The sequence below is a fragment of the Bubalus kerabau genome, chromosome 8, assembly GCF_029407905.1.
Source record: "Bubalus kerabau isolate K-KA32 ecotype Philippines breed swamp buffalo chromosome 8, PCC_UOA_SB_1v2, whole genome shotgun sequence".
Taxonomy (NCBI): Eukaryota; Metazoa; Chordata; class Mammalia; order Artiodactyla; family Bovidae; genus Bubalus; species Bubalus kerabau.
This window is the reverse complement of record NC_073631.1, coordinates 35,940,017-35,966,838: the sequence shown is the minus strand read 5'-3', so window position 1 is coordinate 35,966,838 and position 26,822 is coordinate 35,940,017. Positions and strand designations below refer to the sequence as shown.

At 39.8% G+C, this 26,822-nt stretch overlaps 2 protein-coding genes across 11 annotated transcripts in view; one reads left to right on the top strand and one right to left on the bottom strand.

The window, feature by feature from the left end:
- CROT (carnitine O-octanoyltransferase) overlaps positions 1-8,135 on the top strand; it is a 55,817-nt gene extending 47,682 nt beyond the window's left edge. For 8 of the 10 annotated variants that reach the window (XM_055590049.1, XM_055590051.1, XM_055590047.1 and 5 more), the window contains 4 exons: positions 1,339-1,417; positions 1,509-1,602; positions 1,717-1,836; positions 7,190-8,135. In XM_055590049.1, the coding sequence (XP_055446024.1) occupies positions 1,339-1,417; positions 1,509-1,602; positions 1,717-1,836; positions 7,190-7,310 (414 nt within the window). In that variant the 3' untranslated portion in view covers positions 7,311-8,135. Of the gene's footprint in view, positions 1-1,338; positions 1,418-1,508; positions 1,603-1,716; positions 1,837-3,375; positions 3,501-3,540; positions 4,443-7,189 lie in introns of those variants that run through there. The other 2 variants (XM_055590052.1, XM_055590053.1) reach the window with 2 other exon arrangements.
- Positions 8,136-11,068: 2,933 nt separating this feature from the next.
- ABCB4 (ATP binding cassette subfamily B member 4) overlaps positions 11,069-26,822 on the bottom strand; it is a 73,050-nt gene continuing 57,296 nt past the window's right edge. The window contains exons 23-29 of the mRNA XM_055589638.1: positions 25,482-25,582; positions 23,800-23,940; positions 20,614-20,770; positions 18,926-19,123; positions 16,310-16,516; positions 12,737-12,883; positions 11,069-11,272 (exon numbers count right to left, since the gene is read on the bottom strand). Of these exons, the coding sequence (XP_055445613.1) occupies positions 11,069-11,272; positions 12,737-12,883; positions 16,310-16,516; positions 18,926-19,123; positions 20,614-20,770; positions 23,800-23,940; positions 25,482-25,582 (1,155 nt within the window). The remainder of the gene's footprint in view (positions 11,273-12,736; positions 12,884-16,309; positions 16,517-18,925; positions 19,124-20,613; positions 20,771-23,799; positions 23,941-25,481; positions 25,583-26,822) is intronic.

Here is a 26,822-nt window from a genome sequence, read left to right as displayed (position 1 = left end):
AAAAAATTAACATAAGTTGTCTGTTCTAAAGGAAACATGACCCTTGAATAACTAACTTCTTCAAATCCCTGAATCAGTAAGATATTTTCAAACATTTTTTCCTGGAAACTCTCAAACATTTCTTCATTTGCCACTGAAGTATGCACTTGGAGAGAATAAGAAACAGGGAAGATCTGATAAGCCCATTTGCATCATCTTCGAGGCAAAGTAATTCCCCACACCTTGAGTATTTCACTACTGTTGATCTGCCTTTAGATAATACTCATACAATGCAGACTGTTCCCAAATGCCTTTACAAGGAAACTTTTCTTGATGTGGTTGAACGTTTTTGAAATGAGATTTTTTTTTAATATTAGAACCAATATAGCTTTATATGTTTTGTTTTGTTTTATACTTACTTTTAAGCATTTACCACAAAAGGGTGGTACGTTCCCACTGCTGTTTTGGTATTGCATTTGCTTCTTTAGTCTTGATAGACGTAGTTATATATTGTTATTTAGTCACTGTTGTGTCCGACTCTTTGCGACGCCATGGATTGTACCCCACCAGGCTCCTCTGTCCCTGGGATTTCCCAGACAAGAATAATGGAGTGGGTGACCATTTCCTTCTCCAGGGGACATTCCTGACCCAGGGATCGAACCCCTGTCTCCTGCATTGCAGGCGGATTCTTTACCACTGAGCCACCAGGAAAGCACCTAGTTATATATGTGTTACCTTATTTTAATTTCGTGGAGCTGCTTAATTATCTTTTTTGTACAACTATGCTTTCGTTTTGCAATCATAATTGCTTTTGTCTTTATACTTGTTAACGTCACTTTAGTGCTACCCACAAGTTCCTGTTTTCTTGTTCTGGAAAGGAAATAAGTTTCGGAGCATATAGAAAGGAAAAGGCAGTGGAAGGGGGTAAGGGTTGGGAGGAGGGATAGATTGGAAGTGTGGAATTGACATGAACACGCTGATATATTTTAAATGGATAACCAACTAGGACCTACTATAAAGCATAGAGAAGTCTGCTCAGTATTCTGAGCATAATAACCTAAATGAGGAAAGAATCTGCAAAAGGATGGATAAATGTATGCGTAGAACTGAATCACTTAGATGTTCACCTGAAACTAACACCACATTGTTAATCAACTATACCCCAATATAAAACATATTTTTTAAAAAAGGCAATAGAAGTGCAGAAAAAGACACAAAAATTATGTGTCTCAAGGTCTTTCTTGAAGTCTTTCTTTTTTCTCTTCTGAATGACCCAAATTCTAATTACTTTGAGCTCAGGTTTTTCTGTTTGGTTTCTGTACAGTTTGTTATTAAAGTATCTCTTGATTTTTAATACAGCTTCTTGAGCGGCAGCACATGATGTTAGAAGCTTTTGCAAAACATAGTAAAATGATGAAAGATTGTTCAACTGGAAAAGGTACTTACACTGGAATTATTATCACTCAAAAAAAAAAATTCTCTTGTGCAGGAAACTCTTATCTAACTTCAAGTTTGGGGTTCTATTGCAGGATTTGACCGTCATCTTTTAGGCCTCTCACTCATAGCAAAGGAGGAAGGCCTCCCTGTTCCAGAACTCTTCACAGACCCCCTCTTCTCCAGGAGGTAACATAAAGCGGTGTCTTGTCACCTCAGCAGTTCTTCTTCCTGGATGTTAAAAGCTTTTCAGAAACAAGCCTCTGTAAGCCTAGTAAAATATCCTTTCTTTGTGCTGTACAGTGGAGGAGGTGGAAACTTTGTTCTCTCAACCAGTCTGGTTGGTTATTTAAGAATCCAGGGCGTGATGGCTCCCATGGTGCACAATGGCTATGGATTCTTCTATCATATCAGAGATGACAGGTAAGGCTGCTCTTTTTTATTCTTACTGTGCTCATTTTCGTTTTTTGAATGTCTTCCCTCCACTATGATTCTGATGTTATCATCTGTCACTTGCTCCATGGGCAGTTATTTTTTACCACTTAGGTGTTTGATGCATAATTAGTCTCTCTTTCCTGCTTTTGAGAATTTTGTGAAATCAGTCCTTGAGGTGTTTTGTGCACAACACCGTTTCAAGATTGACTCGGTGACCATGTCATCATCATCCTCCAAAATCAGTACACATATTACCATACTTGTTCTACCTCAGGTATTTGATGCTAAGTTCAGGTAAAAACTGATGGTCTATACATATGAGGTTGTTAGTACAGTCATAGACAATAGCAATGATACCAAGACAAGAGACAAGGTAAATTAACTTACATTCAGAAAAGGATGGTTTACCCTTTCACATGCATTTCATTTTTATTGTATGGGGTTTGACTTAAATTTTTGGAAAGAGTGAAAAAGAAAATACTAAAACCTGGCAAGAGAAAGAGAGGTGGAGAACAAGATAATTAAGAATTGACAAAGACTTGGAAAGTCCCTGTTCATAGCGTCTGGCTGTCTCTTTTGTAAGAGCTTGGGTCAGGGAATTAAAATAACGAGGCTACATTTAGCACTGTGTGAATAAGAAGAGAGCAGGCTTAGAGGCATTTCAGGTGGAATGTGAAAAATGGAAGTAATGGTTTGTCTGACATGTTTCACTTTATAAAATACTGTTTTTCTACTTTTCCTTTTTTAAAGAATTTAGTCAGTATTCTTTTTTTCAAAATTTTATTACCTGCCTCCATGTCAAGCGTGGTTTGTGTATACCCGAGGTGCTTTTGTTTGTTGACATCTAAGTCTTAGATGGCATATTCCCATAGTCATAGTTGCAGTTTCTATACATTAATTTATAAATTAATGATAAAGTTTAAACATAGATCTTATTATCCTTTTTTGTAATAGTCAGAAGTCAAAAATCATCATCACATACAGAGAAAACTGAAGATTGTAACATATTTCCTGGCAAGTTGTGGATCTCACCTTGCATGCAGGGTAAAGAGTTTAGGCCATATATGCCTCAGGTCTTTGACTTTTTGAAAAAATACATTTTTCATGATCCTGGGACGGAACTTCCATTCACTCATTCAGGAAATATTTAGTGAGAACTTACAATGTGCCGAAGATTGTTTTGTGTGCTCAGGACACAAGACAGAGGAGATCCCCTCTCTTGTAGATTGTAGTTTTTACATGGGAAATAGGAACAAAAGGAAACAAATAAGTAGGGTGACTGCAAATAATGATGAATATTATTGAGTCAGTGTGGTCATAGAAACAAGCTGGCAGGGAGACAGAGCACTGCTTTATGTAGTGTGTGGTCAGGGGACGTGTCTGAGGAGGGCTGATGAGGCTGAGATGTCGAGGGTGTGAAGGAGTTCATCAAATGAATCGCTAGGACAGCCCTCCAGCATCTGTCCCCTGCTCGCTCTGCAGCAGGTCCTCCGTGCTCTTCTAGCTTTCGCTTTTCCTTACCTGCAGACCATTCTCTGCGCAGCAGCCCTGATGGCCAAATGGAACCCAGGTCATACTCGCCTACTCAGAACCCTCCGAGGGCTTTTCCTTTCAGTCACACGAGATCCAAAGTCCTCCTGAGAGACCTCATGATCTTGCTCTCATCTGCCTCTCTGACCTTGTCTCCTGCAGTGCTTCTGATTGCCTCCACTCCAGCCACAAAGGCTACCTTGTACCTGCCAGGAAAGCACTGTCCTCGAGGCCCTCACAGTCGTGATTTCCTCCTTTTAGTAGTCTCTTCCCTGCAGTATGTGCAAAGGTAACCCCCTTGTTTCAAAGGCTCTCATCAGAGAGGCCTTCCCTGACCATCTAAAATAGCAGTCCCCCTTCTCCACACACACCTGTTGTATTTTAACATTTATAACCACCCAGTGTGTGTGTGTGTGTGTGTGTGTGTGTGTGTGTGTGTGTTATCTATATTTACTTCCTAGAATATAAGCCTGCAAGAACATGATTTTTAATTTTTTTGAATCTCCAGCTCAACATATTGTGCTCATTCCTATTTCCCAGTGACTTTGTTGTTTAATAGAAGCACACAAGTCTGAGGATAGGGAAGAGCTTGGAATATTAAGGGGCAGTATGGCTATACATTAACAATTGAGTGGGAAGTTGGTAGAAAAAGAGATAGAAGAGGGGGAGACCAGAGCTAAAACTGGTAGGAAGGGCAGTGTTCTCAACCCTAGTGCATCTGAGAATTTACCTGAAGAGCTTTAGAAACAGTATTCCTGAAGGTACTGATTTGGTTGGGGTGCTCCATTGATGTAGGGCCTTGTAACATGGTAAGAAATTTGGATTTCCTCCAAAAAGTAACGGGAAGCATTTTACCAATTTTAAGTATTAAAGTTAAACTTGTTTTATTTACATTTGAGAAAGACCCTTGGCTGTTATATGCAGAATAAATTAGGTAGATAGTAATATGAACAAGAATGAGATGAAAGAAATCAGGAAGCATGGATGGTATGTATGTTGAACAAGGCAGTTGATACTGAAGGTGGAGAGCATGGAGAGGTTTGAGAGATGTTTTGGAGGTAGAACCAGTAAGACTTATTGATGGATTACTGATTCCAATGGTGGCATTTACTGGGATGGAGAAAATTAGAGGGGAAATGGGCATGTTAGTGTAGAAGTAATAATTTTGTTTTGTACATGGTCACTTCAAAATTTCTGCTAATACAGGAATTAATTATAATTTGTATTTATATACAAGATAATATGCCAGTAGGCAGTTGGATATATGAGTTTGGAGCTCAGAAAACAAGTCAGAGCTCAAGGTGTACTCAGTTTGAGTCATTACTGTGTATATACCCCAAATACATGGAAATTCTCTGAAAGGAATTTTTCATTCATTGTTAAGCTTGAAAATGTATGACCTAGAGAAAGTTAGTTTATTTTTGAAATAGCATTTTATTTTATGTGTACTTCATGCTCATTGTTAAAAATATTTTGTAAAATATGGAAAAATATAAGAACAAATTTAACATTTCTGTTATAAGACATGACATTATCTTTCTAATCTATAATGTGCATGATTATAGCATATACTTTTTTATAAATGTAGATCATATTATAATTATTTTTTTGTGAATTGCATTCTCAATATTATTTCAGCCATTTCTCAGTGCCATTAAATATGCTTTGAGGTATTTTTGGTTGAGTAATATTTAGTCTTGTTGTTTAGTCACTAAATTGTGTCTGACTCTCTGTGACCCAATGGACTGCAGCACGCCAGGTTTCCCTGTCCTTCACTATCTCCCAGAGTTTGCTCAAATTCATGTCCTCGAGTCAATGATGCCATGCAACCATCTCATCCTCTGCCGCCCTCTTCTTTTGCCCTCAATCTTTCCCAGCATCAGTGTCTTTTCCAGTGATTTGGCTTTCCGCATCGGGTGTCCAAAGTATTGGAACTTCAGTATCAATCCTTCCAATGAATACTCAGGGTTGATTTCCTTCAGGATTGACTGGTTTGATTTCCTTGCAGTCCATGGGACTCTCAAGAGTCTTTTCCAGCACAGTTGGAAAGCATCAACCTTCTTTATGGTCCAATTCTCACATCTGTACATGACTACAGGAAAACCCACAGATTTGGCTATACAGACCTTTGTCAGAAAAGTGATGTCCCTGCTTTTGAATATACTGTCTAGGTTTGCCATAGCTTTCCTTCCAAGGAGCAAGCAAGCATCTTTTACTTTCATGGCTCCAGTCACTGTCTGCAGTGATTTTGGAGCCCAGGAAAAGAAAATCTGTCACTGCTTCTACTTTTTCCCCTTCTGCTTGCCATGAAGTGATGGGACTGGATGCTATGATCTTAGTTTTTTGAATGTTGAGTTTTAAGCCAGCTTTATCACTCTCCTCTTTCACCTTCATCAAGAGGCTCTTTAGTTTTTGGCCATTAGAGTGATGTCATCTGCGTATCTGAGGTTTAGTCTTATGGATTTCCATAATTAAACCACTTCCCTACTATTTTCAGTTTTTCTCATTACAAATAATAATATGATAATTAGTGTTCCTTATTTGATCACATCATTGCCAACTTTAGGCATTATAAAGCAGTCTGTACAAATTTTTATAGGAAAATATAACCTAACCTGAATTCATGTGAAGCAGAACATTTTCTCTTTGTTTATTGGCATCTGTGTATATTCTTTGGTGAATTGTGCATGTAGGAATGATTATTCTTTCTATAGTTTAAAAATATAACTGAATTTTTTTAAAAATTTAACACATAAATAGAAATTGTTACTCTTTGTGAAGAAATACTTAGCTTTTGCTGAATATTTGAGAGGTGTATGTACAGTATAGCTAGAAAATGCCTACTGATCATGAATCACCAGTGAAAGCAAGGCAGGACTTTCTGTAGGTTCCTGTATATCTTTCAGCAAATATAATCCACTCAAACATTGGTTTCATTATTATATACTGGGCCAGAACATGTTTTTATTTCATTCTGCTTAATCTAAAGTACATGTCAAAGATACCTACTTTCCTGTCTTAATTTTCAGTGATGTGAAAATCGCATAGTCATCCACAGATTTATATTATACAATATTTTGGTATTAACTTGAGCATAATGCATGTTTTGGTGTAGAAAATTTGTGTGTCTGTAAAGGGGAAAGCTAGTTACAAGAAAATTAATTAGTAACCACATTTCTGCTCTGAGCCCTCAAAGAGCCAGGCTTTCTTCCTATTTATTTCAGTTTCCTGGGGCCACCTTTATCAGCTACTGCATAGGGGATTTCTTCACCAGGAGCTTCTAGAAGAACATAGTGTGGAGGGCATATCTCGGCTTCAAGAGAGTTTCTCTGGCTTTTCTAGAAACAGCCTTTCTCTCCTCTTACCCTTCTTTTTCTATTTTATTATTTTTGTTTACTCTCTTCAAGTATTCTTTAAAAATAGTTCAAGTTGTATTGCAGACAGTGGCATGAATTCATTTAACTCATCCCATTTGTGGCATGTTAGGAAGGTCTTCATAGGAAGAGGCGAGTTTATTTAGCACACTAAGACCTAACTCCAGAGCACCCTTGAGCTCTGCCTAGTTGCTTGTCCCCTTTTGTCCTTACTTAGGCTCTAGTTACAAGGTAAATTAGGTGTTGTGCTATGTGGAAGAATGTGGCTTTACTTTCTATTGTGTCAGGTTACATAAATCCACCATGAGCAAGCAATCCTGTTTCATATACGAATAGCCAGGTGGAAAAAGGTCATGGCTTTCTTCACTGTCACCACTTGGAACCTTTTCCTATTGACATTGTGTTGTACTTAATCATTTATTATTTGTACTTTGCAGGTTTGTTGTGTCCTGTTCAGCCTGGAAATCATGTCCAGAGACTGATGCAGAGAAGCTAGTTCAGCAGGTTTTTCATGCTTTCCATGATATGATGCAACTGATGGAAATGCCTCATCTCTAGAGACTAATCATTTATTAAGCACTTACCAAAATATATAATTGGGTGCCGGGAGTGGGTGGTATTATGAGATAGGAAGGGATGTTAACTGAAGGAAACTTGTTAAATGTAGAGATCAGTAGAATCATGCTCTTAAAATGTATCCTGACATAGAAAGTAGAAATATTTTTAAGCTTCCTCTGATGCAGCAATACAAATTACAATATGACTATAGAACTATGCAAAGTTTAAGATCAGCCTCAACAATGCCAATCTACAGATTTTAACAGTGCAAATCTAACTTTCACATATCTTTGTTGGTACCTAAGTAGGTAATAAGTCTTCTTTCTGGACATCATCGTAGAGTCCATCTTTCAAGCACTTTAACATTTTCTAGTTGCCAAAGGATATGAAATACATGATTGGATGCTACCTTCCCTGAAATTAGTGGTTCCACATTCACCACAGGGATACAAGCCTACTATGTTTGGGAAAGACCACTACAGTTTAATCTAAAAGTTTATGTTGGACAGAATTAGGTTGTAGTAAGGAGGTTTACACCCTCTGACACATACAAAAAACCATCGCAAATTTATTATATCATTACACTGAATTGCCCAAAGTTTGTTTGGGTTTTTCCATAGCATTTCCATAGTTTTTCTTACAGAAAAACCCAAATGAACTTTCTGGCCAACCCAATAATTAGTTTTGTGAACATGAACTTAAAGCACTTATATTTAAACTTAATGACTTTAAAAGGATTGAATACTAAATCAGATTCTCAGGATTTCTTTTTCCTTTATCCAGTTTTGTAGTTTTTACCCTCAGGAAATAAAATTTTCAAAATCATATAGCTTCTTGTTTTGTGTTTGAGTGATTCATTCCTCTGTGGCCCTCTACTTTCTGATCAGTTGCATATTTGTTGTCTAATAAATCCCCCCAGAACTTATTGTCTTAAAACAGGTGGTCGTCTCATGATGTGTCAGTGGATTGTGCCCACTCGCACGGCTGTGCTGCTGTCTTGCCTGAGTTACAGCGCCGCCCATACCAGGCAGGCGGATGAGGCTGGAAAGCCTGAGACAGCCTCATGCCTGCCTGAGGCCGTAGTGGCTGGGACTTGTCTGCATGGTGTTTGCTCATTCACGATTCTAGCCTGGACTTCCAAACTGGGCAGTGGAAATGTTCTAGTAGGGAAGGGTGGAAGTTGAAAGACCTCTTGAGGCCTAGGCTCTGAAGTCACGAAGTCATATGATGTCCCTTTTGTGTGCACTTGGCTGGAACGAGTTACCAGAGCAGCCCAGGATCAAGTGGAGGAGGGAAAAGGTTTTACCTCACAGTAAGAGGAGCAGCAAAGTAATGTGTAAATGATTTGGTAAATGTACATGAGTGGGCACAAGAGGGCATGGTTTATTGGGGGCCATTTTGTAGCAACCTACCACAAATATTACAATACATTTAGTGCACTGGTTGTAGAATATATATCCTTTTTTGGTTACATTTTCTTAGGTTCTGGTTTTGATGACTGGTTGTCATTGTTATTCCTTTGTGAAAACATTCAGAGTTGGCCTCTATGGCATTTGATGTATCCAGGGAGGCCTGGCGTGCTGCGATTCATGGGGTTGCAGAGAGTCAGACACGACTGAGCGACTGAACTGAACTAAGAGTTAATATAGACGACAAAGATGAAATCTGAGTCAAGACCTTTATACTCACTAGTACAAGTGTTGACTTGATTATCAGCACACTTAGAATCATTTGGGTTTTTTTTTTTTCTTTTAAAAAATATTTAATTGGGGGAAAATTGCTTTATAATGTGTTGGTTTCTGCAGTACAACAATGTGAATCAACCATAAGTATACATATATCACTTCCCTCTTGAGCTGCCCTTCTCTCTGCACATAGTGGTTGTACCAATTTACATTTTCACCAACAGTATAGGAAGGTTCCCTTTTCTCTACACCCTTTCCACTATTTGTTATTTGTAGAGGTCTTAATGGCCATTCTGACTGATGTGATGTGATACCTCATTGTAGTTTTGATTTGCATTTCTCTAATAATTAGCAATGTTGAGCATCTTTTCATATGCCTGTTGGTGATCTGTATGTCTTCTTTGGAGAAATGTTTAGAACTTCTGGCCATTTTTTGATTGGGTTGTTTGTTTACCGAGTTGTAGAGCTGTATATTTTGGAAATCAGTCCCTAGTTGTTCACATCATTTGCATATATTTTCTCCCATTCTGTAAAAGTTTGTAAATTTGATTAGGTCCATTTGTTTATTTTTGTTATTACTTCTGTTGCCTTGGGAAACTGACCTAGAAAACACTAGTATGGGGACTTCCCAAGTGGTCCAGTGGCTAAGACTCCATGCTCCCAATGCAGGGGAGCCCAGGTTCAATCCCTGGTTGAGGAACTAGATCCCACACGCTGCAACTAAAAAGATCCCGCATGCCGCAGTGAAGATAGAAGATCCCATGTGCCACAACTAAGACTTGGTGCAGCCAAATTAAAAAAAAAAATTGGTATGAATTATGTCAGAATGTTTTGCCTATGATCCCTTCTAGGGAGTCTCATGGTGTAATGTTTATGTTTGTCTTTAAGCCACTTTATCTTCACTTACAGTGTGAGGGAGAATTCTAACTTCATTGGTTTACATGAAGCTGTCCAGCTTTCCCAGTACCACTTGCTGAAAGAGACTTTTCTCCATTGTATATTCTTGCTTCCTTTGTCAAAGATTAATTGACTGTAGGTGTGTGGTTTTACCTCTAGGCTGGCTGTCCTGTTCCATTGACCCGTATGTCTGTTTTTGTGCCAATGGTTAGGCCTCCTGCTTTGTTCTTTTCCTGAAGGAAAAGAATTGCTTTGGCAATTCTGTGTCTCTTATGGTTCCATAAGTATTTTAGGATTATTTTAGTTCTGTGGAAAATGTCATGAATAATTTGATAGGGATCGGATTACATCTTCAATGTACAGTTTTATATACCTAAACTTTTTACTTTCTTTTTTTATTCGTATATAGTTGATTTACAATGTTCCAGATATACAGCAAAGTGAGTCCATTATTTTCCATGTCTATTTTTCAGATTCTTTTCCATTATAGATTATTTCAAGATATAGAATATTGTTCCCTGGGCTATACAGTAGGTCCTCGATGTTTATTTTTATATATAGTAGTGTGTTTCTGTGGAGAAGGAAATGGCAACCCACTCCAGTGTTCTTGCCTGGAGAATCCCAGGGATGGCAGAGCCTGGTGGGCTGCTGTCTGTGGGGTCGCACGGAGTCAGACACGACTGAAGTGACTTAGCAGCAGCTGCAGTGTGTTGCTGTTGATCCCAGATTCCAAATTTATCCCTCTTCCTCTTTCACTATGTCTGGGTCTTTTCCTGTTTTGTAAATAAGTTCATTTGTATCATTTTTTTTTTTAGATTCCATATATAAGTGATAATATATGGTATTTGTCTGAGAAACATTAAGATAATGACTGGTTTTATTAAGATAATCTCTAGGTCCATCTATGATGCTGCAAATGGTGTTACTTTTTTTTATGGTGAGTAATATTCTCTCCATACATTTTTGGTAACTCATAGCCAGGCTGTTTTCATACTGCATCAAGCCAGATGTTACCTTTAACAACTAAATGTCAAAAGCTATAATAGACAACCCCAAATTGGATGTTCCAAGTTCGAATAAGACATACCTATGTTTTATGGTGACTTAGAAAAGAAGTCTCTAAATCAGAAAAACTTGTCAGAATTTATTTTTAAGATACACTATAACAAGAGTTCATCAGTTCTGTGTCCCAGCCTGGACACTGACCATGGTGAAATAGATGCCTCGCTGCGCCAGCAGCTGCTGGTGTGTGCCGTGCTCCCTGACTCGGCCATTCTCAATCACCACTATCAAGTCTGCGTTCTGGATGGTGGACAGCCGGTGAGCGATCACGATGCAGGTGCGGCCTTCTCGGGCTTTGTCCAGGGCTTCTTGGACAATCTATTAATAAATCAGAACAGAAGCCTTACCTTAAAAATTAGAGAAATAAGTTTTAAAAGTAAAGGAAATCCAAATATTTTACCATCTATACAAAAGAAAGTTACCTTTCATTTCTTGTGTCATCTTTGAATTTTTAGCTTTATGAATTGAGTTTTACATAGTCCGTCTTGCATATAGTTATGTTCTTTATAATAAAAATGTATTCTCTAAATAATCTTCGCAATCTTTAAATTTTCTAACCAGTCACAAAATAATTTAAACTAACTGCTTCAATTTTGAGTGTTTTATTTTCCCAGTTTTTCCATTATTAATATGCTACGGCATTCAAACAAAAAGTGCAATAAAAGTCCTTTCTGTGTATAAAATGTAATCATTTTAGAAAATTTGGAAAATTCTGGAAGGAAGGGATGAAATAAAAATATTTTACCTCAAAATAACTGCTGTCTATATTTGTTTCCTTTTGTGCTTACCTATCTTTTAAAATTTTTATTGAAATATAGTTTACAATGGTATGTTAGTTTCATGTATGTGGCAAAGTGATTCAGTTACATATATCCTTTTTCATATTTTCCATTATAGATTATTACAAAATGTCGAATAAAATGCCTATACAACATAGTAGGTTCCTGGTTATCTATTTTATATATAGTAGCATATATATTTTAAAATCAAACTCCTAATTTATCCCTCCCCTCTTTGATAATCATAAGTTTTTTTTCTATGTCTATGAGTCTTTGTTTTGTAAATAAGTTCTTTTGTATTATTTTTTAGATTCCACATTTTCATGATATAATGGTATTTCTTTCTCTCACTGACAGTATGGTAACCTCTAGGTCCCTCCATGTTGCTGCAAATAGCATTATTTCATTCCTTTTATGTTTTATTAGTTCATTGTTTATATGTACACATCTTTATCCATTCCTCTGTCCATGGACATTTAGGTGCTTCCATATCTTGGCTATTGTAAACAGTGCTGCAAAGAACAGTGGGGTGCATATATCCTTTCAAACCAAGCTTTTTTCCAGATATATGCCCAGGAGTGGGACTGCTGGATTATATGCTAACTTTACTTTTAGTTTTCTGAGGAACCTCTATACTGTTCTCCACTGTGGCTGTCTGAGTTTACATTCACCACCAGTGTGGGAGGGTTCCTTTTTTCCCACACCCTCTCCAGCATTTATTATTTGTAGACTTTTTGATGATAGCCATTCTGACTAGTATGAGGTGATACCTCACTGTAGATTTGATTTGCATTTCTCTAATAATTAGTGATGTTGAACATCTTTTCATGTGTTTGTTAGCCATCTGTATGTCTTCTTTGAACAATATCTAGGACTTCTGTCCATTTTTTTGGCCAGAGTTCTTTAAAAATATTGAGCTGTTTGTGTTTATTTTTTTCATGATTGACTGCACGAAAAAGTTTTGTTTTATAAATTAAGTGGGATATGAAGTGGGAAGCCATACCTTCTCACTTTCAGTATCCAGTGCTGACGTAGCTTCATCCAGCAGTAGGATGCGGGGCTGTCGGATGAGGGCTCGGGCAATAGCAATCCTCTGTTTCTGTCCCCCGGAAAGCTGAGTCCCCTTATCTCCCACTCTTGTTTCATATTTCTGCAAGTTAGCCATTAATAGAGTTAGTAAAGCTCTAGTTTAGAAAAATCCTAATAGTATATTGAATAAGCTTTTACTTCTTAACACTTGACAGTTCTAATTATAGGAAAAAATACATAATAATAAAGTTTCTATAACAACCACGACATTGTACATTTACTTTTTTTTAATGTGACATTCATTTTCAAAATCAAACTAGAATGTTAATGATCTTAGTTTTCATTTCATTTCATATCCTGCAACAGATTGTCCAAATCCTATCATTATCTGAACATCAGTTCCCTTCTCCAGGAGATCTTCCCAACCCAGGGATTGAAGTCTCTTGCATTGCATGGGCTTCCCTGGTGGCTCAACAGTAAAAAAAAAATCTGCTTGTAATGCAAGAGACCTGGGTTCCATCCTGAGGTCAGAAGATCCCCTGGAGAAGGGACTGGCTACCCACTCCAATATTCTTGCCTGGAGAATTCCATGGACAGAGGAGCTTGGTGGGCTACAACCCAAATGATCACAAAGAGTCGAACACAACAGAGCAACTAACACTTTCTTTCACTCCTGCATTGCAGGCAGATTCTTTACCATCTGAGCCACCAGGGAAGCCTCATCTGCTGTCACTGGAGTCCTAAAATGGTTACATGTCAATGTTCAACATTATTAATTTAAAATATTCACGTGACCCATACAGAGCCTAATTTATTCTTTTTTAAATTCATTCATTCACTTAAATATTTACTGACTACCTGTTATGGTAGAACTGTGGGAAGTATAAATATGAATCTGCCTCTGTTCTTGCCCTTAAGGAATTTGTAATCAAGACAAAAAAATACATACATAGCACGCAATATAAGATTAAATTACTTTTAACAGAAAATTGTGTCACTGAATTCTTACCTTAGTTTTCAAATCCGTATTGATTTCACTGCAATTTGGCTATAGTCACAGCAGCTAAAGTAAAGTGAAGTCGCTCAGTCGTGTTTGACTCTTGCGACCCCATGGACTGTAGCTTACCAGGCTCCTCCGTCCATGGGATTTTCCAGGCAAGAGTACTGGAGTGGGCTGCTGTTTCCTTCTCCAAGGGATCTTCCCAACCCAGGGATCAAAGCCAGGTCTCCCGCATTGCAGACAGGCACTTTACCATCTGAGCCACCAGGGAATCCCCAAGGTTGTGTTGCCTGCCCGTCGGGGACTCAAACCCCGGTCTCCAGTGCAACAGGCAGGGATACTCACCACTATACTAATGAGGATGGCAGCTAACGAGGATATATATCTCTATATAATATATATACACTATATACTAACGAGGATAGCAGCTAAATGAGGTAATAAATAGGGAGTGTTGGGGACTGGAAATTGGAGAGTACAGATCCTCTCCAAAGAAATAAAACACTAAAGAAAAACAGCCTTATGACAAAATTAACTCAAAGTGGATAGTGAAAAGTAAATTGTAAAACCATAAATTTAGAAAATAGTGGAGAAAATCTTTAGGACCAAGGCCTAGACAAAGAGTTCTCAGACTTGACATCAAAAGCACAATCTGTAAAAGGAAATAAAGGATGAACTTGGACCTCATCAAAATTAAAAACTTAAGCTTTGCAAAAGACCCTGTTAAAAGGATGAAAAAAATTAAAACTATAAACCAGGAGAAAATATTTGGAAACTACATTTCCAACAAAGGACTTACTAGTAAGTAGAACATAAAAATCTGTCAACACTCAACAGTAAAAAACAATCCAATTAGAAAATAGGCATTTTTACATGAAATACATGAAAAGACATTTCATCACAGAGGAAATATAGATGGCAAATAACTATATAAGAAATGTTCAACATCCTCTGCCATTAGGAAATGCAAATTAAAATCACAATAAGATATTACTGTGTACCTATCAGGATGGTTTAAAAAAAAGTTGCAACAGCAAATGCTGGCAAAGATTCAAAGAAACTATATCCCTCATCCCTGCTGGTGGGAATGTGAAATGGCAACACCACTTTAGAAAACTGTTTAGCCATTTCTTATAAAATTAAACAACCAATCACCATATGGTCTAGCAGTTATACTCCTGGGCATTTATCCCAGAGAAATAAAATTCAGGTTCACACTAAAACCTGTACACAAATACTTATAGCAGCTTTACTCTAAAAAGCCCAACTGGAAACAACCTCAATACGCTTCAATAGGTGACTAGTTTAAAAAGCTGCAGGTCATACAGTAGCTCTAGTTTAAGGAACCACCATACTGTTCATAGTGGTTGCACCAATTGACGTTTCCACCAACAGTGATAGGAGCATTCTCTTTTCTCTGCAAAACAGAAATAGAGTTACAGATGTAGAAAACAAACATGGTTACCAGGGAGGAATGGGGAGGAGGATGTTCAATTAGGAGACTGGGGTTGACAGATGCACTCCACTATATATGTAAAAGAGAGAACTAATTATGACCTACTGGACAGCACATGGAACTCTGCTCAATACTCTGTAATGGCCTCTATGGGAAAAGAATCCTAAAGTTGGGTGTATGTGGAGACACACATATACATAATGTATAATCATATATATATATGATTCACTTTGTGTATACCTGAAACTAACACAACACTGTAAACCAACTATACCCCAATAAAAAATTTTAAAAGGCGATCCAGACCATATATCCATCTGATTCAGTAATAAAAAGGCATGAACTACAGTCAACACCCAAGAGCTTCAGGGATTTACAGTTGAAAAATGCTAATCTCATGTAGTTATATAACATTCTGAAAGTAGGACACAAATGGAGAACAGTTATTTGTTGCCAGGGGTTGTGGAGAGTGAGAGTAAGAAGGAGGGGTGTGTCTACAGAAAGGTAACATGAGGAATCTGTGGTGATGAAAACGTTCCATATCCTGACTGGAGCAGTGGATATGAGTCTACACATGCAATAAAAGTGAAGAGAACTAAATACACGTGTACAAATGGATACAAGCAAAACCGGCAAATTCTGAATAAGGTCAGTGGGCTGTATCAAATTCGCATCATGGTTGCAGTACTCTTATCACTTTTGCAAGATGTCATTGGAGAAAACTAGGTCAAAGGTACATATGATCTCCATATTCCTTACAACTGCATGTGAATCTATAATTACCTCGAAATAAAATGTTTCATTAAAAAAGTGCCATAAGGGATAAAGCAAACAGCTATAGTCCGAATGCAGCCCATAGCAAACAGTTCGAGGTGACTTAACAATTGCCTCACTTGCTTTCCATGACATTGGTACAAGATAAACACCACAACTAATATTTCCATTTACCAATAAGGAAACTTGGTATGGACTTCAGTATGTAGTCCAAGGTCACAGTGCTAGTACAGAGGCCAACTTGGGGACCTGCTGGAGGAGGAACAACGGTCTGCAGTTGATTCCGACCTCATCCAGGAAGTCACCAGCTCACTTACGTGGGGCAAGGTCTCAATGAAAGGATGGATGTTGGCTGCTTTGGCGGCGCTCACAATTTCAGGCATGGTTACCGGCCGGCTGTTGTCGCCATAGGCAATGTTGTCGGCAATGCTGCAGTCAAACAGGATGGGCTCCTGGGACACGATTCCAAGTTGGGCTCTGAGCCACTGGATGTTGAGTTTCTTTGCTTCGTGACCATCTAGAAGCTGAAAACCAAACCCCACAAACTGTAAGAAGGACTTCAACAACAACAACAAAACTGAGCAGTATGTTACTAAGAGACTGTGGTACATGGACATCGGCAGCTTGTGAAATACCACGCCTCACCGCCTGTCAGCTCTTACACTGTAAGAGCCTGTAAGACCCACACAGCCAACAAAAAGATTTTTTTTTTATGGCAACTCAGCCATCCCTTTCTTATTCTACCTGGGAAAACGGTAGCACATTTGGCCCTGTCTTTCCACATTACTCTCTCTGTTCCTGTCTGCCTTCATCCAGGCAAGTGTACCATCCTCTGCCTTCACCACAATATTGTAAAGTAATTAGCCTCCAATTAAAATTATGGTGAAGACTGCTCAGTAGTGTCCGACTCTTTGTGACCCCATGGACTGTAGCCTACCACGCTCCTCTTTCCATGGGACTTTCCAGGCAATAGTACTGGAGTGGATTGCCATTTCCTTCTCCAGGGACCTTCCCGACCCAGGGATCGAACCCTGGTCTCCCACATTGTAGACAGACGCTTAACCGTCTGAGCCAATTAATTAAAAAAAAAAAAGAAGCAAGCAATGCAGTGTCCTACTTATATCTGCTGTCGCCTGATCAGCTCTGACCTTTCACCTTGACACGGTGCCCCTTCTCCAGGCACACCAGGAAGAAAAGCAGATCAGTAGCAGGGCCCCACATTCTGAAAGCTGGTATCTCCTGTCTTACCCACCTCACCTCTCTTTCCCCTGAGAACTAGCAGTCTTTACCTACCCTAACTGTTGGCTAAGATGGCAAAGAATCTGCCTGCCAATGCAGGAGACTGGAGTTCAATCCCTGGGTCGAGAAGATCCCCTGGAGAAGGGAATGGGAACCCACTCCAGTATTCTTTCCTGGAAAATTCTACAGACAGAAGAACCTGGGGGCTACAGTCCATGGGCTCACAGAGTTGGACAGGACTGAGTGACTAACACACAAGGACAAGAGCTCAGCTGAAAGTGGACAAGCTCAAGAGTAGGATCTTTATCTTTGATGGTGGTTTTATTTTTTGTTTGTTGGAAGCAGGAGGCCTGATGCTTTTAGAGGAGCCTTGTGATGTGCTAAGTGAGGAAACAGCTTCCACAATGCAAAGGACACGGTGAAGAAATACACGAGTCCAACTAGTCTTGGCCTTTTAAGAAAGAAAGCCCCACCGGAGGATTAGCACAGCATATCTGCAGAGCACTGTTGAGCTGGTTTGCCCATATTCATATCTTCATAGTAATTGTAACAGTGGAAACGTAAGATTTTTCCCCCAAAGAAACAACTCAAGAAGGTTTAACGTTCTGGTGACTGTCTACACGGGTTGGTTCCCTGGGCCAGGTCGGTGGGTACCATCCCAAGGTAATGGGAGATGCAGGCATTATTGGTAAGAGCCACACTTCCGCTCGAAGAGGGCCAGGGATTAGACACCAACAACATCAATGCTAAAAGCCAAATATTAGAGGCCTGGAGGTAAGGATCAAAGAGAGCCTTAAGTTCAGGGTTAGAGAGATGGCCAAGCAGAAGGGAGGGGAGTCTGGAAATCTGCTTAGAACTCTGGCAGGAGTGTGTGGTTACCTTTATAACCCAGGAAGCGAATGTATGTTCACGCAGGGGGATCCGGCTGGTGCAAAGAGTCCAGGGTGGGGTAGAGATCAACGTCATACTCAGTCCTTCCTTTTTTTTTTTAATTTTATTTTATTTTTAAACTTTACAAAATTGTATTAGTTTTGCCAAATATCTAAATGAATCTGCCACAGTCCTTTCTGAACTCCACTCAGTTCCAGATATTCTACCCGACTGTCCCCATATATTTGTCTGACTGTGGGCACCAGTTTGGGATCCACAGAATGGGGTCATTTTTTCATTAAGATTATAGGTCTTGCCCGATAGTGCCTTAAATCAGGTTACTGATCTCAGAAAGGCTATGGTTTTTCCTGTGGTCATGTATGGATGTGAGAGTTGGACTGTGAAGAAAGCTGAGTGCCGAAGAATTGATGCTTTTGAACTGTGGTGTTGGAGAAGACTCTTGAGAGTCCCTTGGACTGCAAGAAGAGCCAACCAGTCCATTCTGAAGGAGATCAGCCCTGGGATTTCTTTGGAAGGAATGATGCTAAAGCTGAAACTCCAGTACTCTGGCCACCTCACGCGAAGAGTTGACTCACTGGAAAAGACTCTGATGCTGGGAGGGATTGGGGGCAGGAGGAGAAGGGGACGACAGAGGATGGGATGGCTGGATGGCATCACCAACTCAATGGATGTGAGTTTGAGTGAACTCTGGGAGTTGGTGATGCACAGGGAGGCCTGGCGTGCTGCGATTCATGGGGTCGCAAAGAGTCGGACATGACTGAGCAACTGAACTGAACTGAACTGATGTCAGAAAGCATGCTCACCACTGTGCCAGCCAAGGGATCATAGAATCGTTCCAGGAGCTGGACGACCGTGCTCTTCCCGCAGCCGCTGCTTCCCACCAGGGCCAGCGTCTGGCCCTTCTTCACCTCCAGGCTCAGCCCCCGAAGCACAGGCACATTTGGCCGGGTGGGGTAGTTGAACACAACTTCATTAAGTGTCACATTCCCTTCAAACTTATCCTAAAAAATAGGTATGTTTATATTGCTCTTATAATTAGTCTGATAAATCATTGGAATAAAAAGTATAAATTCAAGGAGGCTTTAACAGACACTACAGCAGGGTCACATAAAATCTGTGTTCAGTACAAGTAGTAGCACCAGTTAGTATTGGTAGCAAGTTGTTATAAAATGAAGATGGGAACCAGGGCTACAGGTTAAAGAGAGTCATATTTTAGAGTTGTTATATATACAAAATGAATATGGGAACCAGGGGTTCAGGTTAGAGTAAAGAGAGTTGTAGTGTTGTTGTCTAAACTCAAAATTTCTGGGTAACTGAAGACAAATACTTAGTGTTCCCAAATGATAATTTTGCAGCAGAAGCCAAGTCAATGGCTCAAGGCTCAAAGGGGTGGGGATTTAGAGCAGTCTTGGTGGATAGCCCTTAACTCAAGCCCTGCGGCCTCTTTAACTCATTCACTTGGTGCAGTAATTTTATCCTCCTACACTGAATAAAGTAGCCATCTTACCATTTATAACACAGTCATTATACTAGGTGGAGAAGGAAATGGCAACCCACTCCAGTTGCCTGGAGAATCCCAGGGACAGAGGAGCCTGGTGGGCTGCTGTCTATGGGGTCGCACAGAGTCGGACACGACTGAAGCGACTTAGCAGCAGCAGCAGCATTATAGTAGGTGATGAAAGCCAAATTGCTAATGCAGTTACTCACAGTATTAAAGCCACATACCTTCCCTGCAGATGATTCAATTTTCATGGAAATTATTTAGTTCTAGTACATCTGGATATTTGGTGGTTGTTTTTTTTTTACTTTTGATGTGCTCAACTTCAGAATCCTTGCAACCCCCTATGAAATTTGAAAATGCCAGGAAAGTTGGCCAAATATTATTGGCCCTGTAACCATCACAAAGCTAGTGAAGTCAATGTCAGCGTAATCACTACAAATGTATCCTGCGGTTACGATTGCCACTTGACATCTGCCTCTCATCTACAAGGGCTAAGCCACAAACTGCTGCAGCCGCTGACCTTCAACACCCCCTGAAAGGAGTTCAGGGCAGAGATCAGGAATGAGGCACCCTATGCTCTGGGAAAACACTGGCAGAACAGGCCAGCAGACAGACATTTTCAGGAGAGAATTTTATGAACCCAGTTTCTTGCATCATCTCATAACTAGAAAAGCACTAAAATCATTAGCAGAGACATCTGTTACTTGTGACTAGCAGAAAACCTCTGCCAAAATATGTGCCTGACGGCAGGTACCCCCTTCAGTAAAATCAAATGGAATACTGACGTTCCCCCCACCTCTTTGGAGCAGTCTCTCAGAGCTATCTGAGGTGCTGTCTCCTGGCTATTGGCCTCATTTTGCCCCAAATAAAACTTAACTCACAACTCTCACACTGTGCTTTTTTTCTTTTTTTCCAGCCGACATGGTCTAGCAGACAGAAAACCTTGAGGAAAAAATTAACCAAGTGCTCATGAGACAGCAAGGAACTCACGGGCCTCAGGCCTTCTTCACTGTGGCTGTCAATCAGAGGTTGTCTTTCAAACAGCTTGAATAAGTGGGCTGCAGACAGCTTGGCTTTAGCATAGTCTGGAGCAAAGGAACTAGCATGTCCTAGAGCCACGGCGCCCAACACAATCGCTGAGAACACCCTAGATGGAAGCAGAGGAATTTTGAAAATTAGTTTATATAAAAGAGCTGACTCATTGGCAAAGACCCTGATGCTGGCAAAGACAGAGGGCAGGAGGAGAAGGGGATGACGGAGGATGAGATGGTTGGATGGCATCACCGACTCAATGGACATGAACTTGAGCAAACTCTGGGAGATACTGAAGGACAGGGAAGCCTGGCGTATGGCAGTCCATAGGGTCACAAAGAGTTGGACACAACTAAGCATGCTCTGACTTCCTTCAGGACTTCTCATTTCCTGGATTTCATGGAACTTTGTAAAGTCCTTTTCTCTCCAGAAGTTCCTGATCAGAGAATCCGAGTTGTGATAATTCTACTGATAATTCTCAGGTAATTCTACTGATTAGCTGCATACCCTGTTTAGAGTTGAGGGAACTGGAGCTCTGGGTGCTGAAGGGACTTGATCAGGACCAGATCAGGAGCGAGACTTCCTCCTGACTCTACAGCCCTGACCTCCAGACAGTGGCTCCCACACCCCCACTCCCCACCTCTCCACTGGCAAACAATAATCATCGGCACCATGCTTAAAGAATTCTTATTAGGCAAAATAAGCCTCTACTACAAACAGCTTTTCTCTTATAAGTAAAACATCTATTGCTACAACCCTCAAAAAGCAATCGTCTTAACCAAAGGTCTATTCTCCAGTTAAAAGAATGGATATGGATGATAACATCTAGGAAGAACTAAAGATTCTGAGATCTGCATGTGCATGCTCAGTCGCCCAGTCATGTCCGACTCTTTGTGACCCCATAGCCCACCAGACTCCTCTGTCCATGGGATTCTCAAGGCAAGAATACTGGAGTGGATTGCTGTGCCTTCCTCCAGGGGATCTTCCTGACCCAGGGATCGAAACTGCATCCCTTAATGTCTCCTGCATTGGCAGGTGGGTTCTTTACAATTAGTGCCATTTACAAAGCTATTTACTTCTGGCATCAGAGCTCCCCAAAGAAAGAGGAGTGTAGGAAGATCTCTAATAATAATGAAGAACTTAAAAAAAATTTCCCCCGAACTTCTAAGGTGTTTTGTTTTTTTTTAAGCTGTTTGTATTGTCTCTTTGAGCTACATTCAAATAAGTGAGACTGAAGTTCCACAAGCTTGAAAAAACCTGAATCAAATTGAATCAAACTCCATGCACTGAATCTTCTCTGCTTTGCTTCTGTACCCTGATACAGATTAGATAATTCTGGACTAGGTATCATGGCACTTGGCTTCTTGTTTTGGTTTGTAAGTTAATTTTTTTCTATTTTTAAATTCTTTTTAAAAAATTGAAGTATAGTTGATTTTACAAGATTGCGTTAATTATTGCTGTGCAGCAAAGTATAAACCTAATTATTAAAGTGTGTTTTAAGTACACGAGGCTGGGGATGGTGGGTAGAGTATTCATGTAAATACCTGAGAAGGCTGATTACCAAAAATCAAATTTCCAAAGAGAGATGAACAGCTCACCCATAGCTAGCTGCCTGGCTTTCCTATAGAGCCTGCAATGCAGCCTTAGTATGAAAGACTTTAAAGGCTATCTTTCAATTACCCAGAATTTAACATTTTAAAGATAAAAATAAGACAGCTTTCAAAAGCAGGCCCAATTTCTTCGATAGTATTTTTCTAGACAGTATGCATACTCCGAGTGGTAATTCCCAACTGGCTGTTTGCATCTGTCTCTCTGAAACCACTTTCCACTCTCCATCTCTACCTGACGCCATCCTCCTTCCTCTGTGCCTTGGAGGCTGACCTACAGGGTCTGCATCAAAAAGTTTCCTGCTCCTCTGGCTCCTGATGGCGTTTGGCAAGGACCAGCAAAGCAGGGATGGAGGCTGGAGGAGAGGGGCCAGGGCATGTGTTGTGTTGGCATGTGTTGCGGTGGACAGTTGTGGTGTTCCCCCCAACACCGCATGCTGGGTTCTGAAAATCCCTCCCTCTTCTTGCCCTTTAGGCTTAAGTAACATCTTGGTGGTTCCTAGCTAGGCACTGCTGCTGGGTTATACATCTCACACCTTTAAAAATAGACCCTTAATTTTTTTAACTGGAGGATAATTGCCTTACAATGTTGTGTTAGTTTCTGCTGTACAACAATGTATACATATATCCCCTCCCTCTTGAGCTCCCTCCTCCACCCCATCCCTCCCCTCTAGATCATCACAGAGCACCGAGCTGAGCCCCCTGTGCTATACAGCAGCCTCCCACTAGCTATCTATTTTATACATGGTCATTTATATATGTCAATGCTACTCTCCTAATTAGAGAGACCCCGTACTTTGTTAAGACCATTTGTCCCTGCTAGGATCCTGACTGATGCAAAGATATATATTCCTTTTTCATGGTTATTTTAATTTTGGATGAAAACAGAAGAACAGCTTGTAAACTCTTTTGCTTTGTCTGTCTTGACCCTGTTTTTTTTTTTTTTAAAGTTGTTTGCTACTGCTTTAAAAATCATCCCATCACACCAGAAATATCCCAAGTGATCTTAAAAGAATAGCTTCCCCTTGGCAAGACTAGACTGCAACCTAATTGAATGTATTTGGCATATTTTGAAAGACCATTGGTTAGCCTTGGAAACTAAGACAATAGGAAGGCTAAGAGGCAAGAGTGGGCAGGGTCATCCCAGGTCTGGTTAGGGAAGAGAGTCTTTCCCAGATTTCAGTCATGCATTCCTATCCCACTGGCAAGGCCATCTTTGGTTGCCCATAAATGGTAAGCTATTTAACCTCTCGCAGTTTTCTAACTATGTTTTATTTCCACATTGAGAATACCGGCTATCCTCCTGTCCTATGTATTACTAGAAGTCTGGTTTATGATCGTGTTCACTAGCTTGGTTGACTTCAGTCCATTCGATAAATGAAACTATCCTTGGAGTACTGACAACATCCAATTTCTAGAGTAGATTCAACTCTGTGGCTTCATCATAAATTAGTTTTTCAGTCTACTACAAAGTTTTGAATAGACCTACTGAAGCTCTGTTATGGAATAATCTCAATAAATTTAAAAGATTACTTACAGAATAACATCTCTGAAGCGCATGTGTCCATTTACGATGAGATAGGCACCAAATCGAAAACAACCAGCATAGGAAAAATACATAAATGCTTGTGAAATACTAAAACTAATCCCATAGACATGTGCCTTCCGCACAGAATTCCTGAAAAGCAAATTAATATATCTGTAACCATCTCTTCAGCCTCTTTAACACTGGGTTATACAAACAGCACATCTTCTAACTTTAGTCTACCCGTTAAATTCTGCTCCCAGTTATAATCAGAGGAGGTTGATTTAACCTCTCTATATATCAGTTTTCTGATTTGTAAGAGGGGGATGACCAGGATATACAAAACCGCTTTGAGATCTAAATAGACGATATGAATGTCTAGCACAGTGCCTAGCTCACAGAGAATGTTCAAATGATAGTTGCTATTCTTATTACACATGAATATCTAGTAATTCAGACATTCAACACATGGTATAAACATGATTATTGTGTCAAAAATAAAGGATGTCAGAGTTAAGACTAAAGTTTGAGTTGTCTAAATTCGATTGTCTAATATTATTATCTCGTCTTCTGTGACTAGTTATAGTCTTTTATGTTTTGGATTATAGTCTGTTCTTGTTTTGGATTCGGAAAAGTAGGGTCAGTGAGGTCCACATAGGCACACCAGAACTTCTTCCTGGAACTGGATCCCACCAGCCCAAACACAATTTGTTCTACACCATTTCTAATTAGACCTCATGCTTTCCTCTAGTAGTTTCGCTACTTTATTACACTTCATTATTATAAATCCTCCAAAAGAATAGTAATTCATTTACTTTCAGATTAGAAGGAAGGCACTTGGCAAGAGGGAAAATTAAAAGTATTACTTATTTGGCTATACAAAGTATAACTTCTGTGCTGTAAGCATAGTATTACAATACTTAATGGTACTGAACAATTTACAGCGCTCCTGACATGTATGTCAAACATCAAAGGGACAGAAAAATGTCACTATGTGAAGTATGCATAACTAAGAAGGTGGATACACTGAGAAATTCACAACTATCTCTGTCCAAATATGTAAGTGTTCAAAACCACTGTTCTAGTCCACAAAGTTGTGATTCAGCTTGTGTTCGGTTCTGTTAGTGCTAAAATATATCCATTCATGAGAATGGGCCCTAGTTGGAAACAAGTGGCAAACAGATGCTGGAGGTTTGTTGAGTTGCTCAAAAATAAACGAGAGAAACAGACTGTGTGTCTTTGTTTTCAGGATAGGATGGATCTGGCCCTCATCCAGAGAACAAGGGAAACACTTTAACCCCAAAGCAAGTCTCATCTTTGGTTTAATCTTACACAATCCAAAGAAAATAAAGGCTTGAGCAACTGCCTAAAAGAATATTTACCCTGAATCACCAGATGGGTTGTTTATGTTGCCTGCACTGGTAAAAAAACAAAAAAAGTACTTGTGCAGCCCTCTGTTCCTGTTAGCTCTCAGAGACCCAACTGTACTATTTTTATAAGAGATGTAAAAATCCAATCCTATAGTCCAACTGCATCAAAAAATTACTTGTTTTCAGTGAGATAATTATTGAAAAAAGGTCATCCTTATAATCTTATCATTGTTTACAGCAGCAATAAAAACTGCAATCAAAAATTCGGCCTAAAAATTGCAATCAGTAATACAAGGTTCTTAGTAACAATCATATGCTCATTACCTGTAAGCTCCATACAATTTTTCAACATACATGGATTCAAATTTTCTTTCTTGGGTCAAGGATACAACTGTCCTAATATTTTCTATTGCCTCTGTTGCAATCTGTAACATAGAACAGACCTTGATTAGAAGTGGGGTTTTTACTTCTGAAATAATAAATAATAATACTTCTGAAATAAATAAATAATAAATATACATGTATTTATTATATATATAATATATTATATATAAATAAGTCTCAGGGCTTGGTCCAAAGAACTCCAAAGCTTGCATTGATGAGTTTTCAGTTCCTTCAGTTTGTAGAGCACGGTCATAATGTGTTATTCATGACAAGCTCTGTGAGAATCCCGGGGCATCTTCAAAGCACCACTGGTTGTGCTCTTATGTATGGTGGGCAAGCCTTCCTATGCCCTATGCTGAGACTCAGATCAGCTTAGGGCAAGAACAGTGGTCTGGACATGAAACCTAATTCTCTTCCCAGCCTTGCCACCAGGCAGTTACTTGACTGGCTTTAGTCCAACCCCTCTGTGACTTTGCTTTCTTTATAGGGTAAGGATCTTAGAAGAGATAATCATGCTAAGTCATTTCAGTCGTGTCCGACTCTCTGCGACCCCATGGACTGTAGCCTGCCAGGCTCCTCTAACCATGGGATTCTCCAGGCAAAAATACTGGAGTGGGTTGCCATTTCCTCCTCTAGGGGATCTCCCGAACTCAGGGACTGAGTCTTCTGTGTTGGCAGGCGGGGTTCTTTACCACTGAGCCACCTGAGAAACCCCAAGTGATTTCTAAGGGCCTACTGAAGGTGCAATCATTTCTTCCCTAAGGTACACTGCTTCGGAAAGAAAATGCTTATCCTCGTTTGAGAACATTCCAGTTGCAAACACCATGACCTGGCCTTAATGATGAAACCAGGACAGACATCTGACTGATTTAGGCCACTTGGATTTAGTTTCTGCACTTGAAGGCAACTCTGTGACTTGGGAGGCCCTGCAGATACAGAGGTTAAGGTCACCAGGGCATGTGTAGGAAGCTGGCCAAATATTCAGCAACTGAGGAACAGAACAAATGTGTAGACAGACTCAGAGATGAGAGAGCTAGTGGCTCTAAGAGAGGAGCCGCTGGGGACCCTGCAGTTACCATCAGCTGTCTGTGTTCCCCACACTCCTGCATGTCCTTATAGCAAACCCTTTGACCCAAACCTGCCAGAGCGGTTTTCTGATTGTGACAGCTAAACCACCCCTGACTAAAGTTAATTGTCGGTGACTCTGCTATTTAGCTTAAATCAGAGTTCTGCAGTTGATTCATCTAAACCATTGGCACAAGGAGCATGAGATAAAAATCT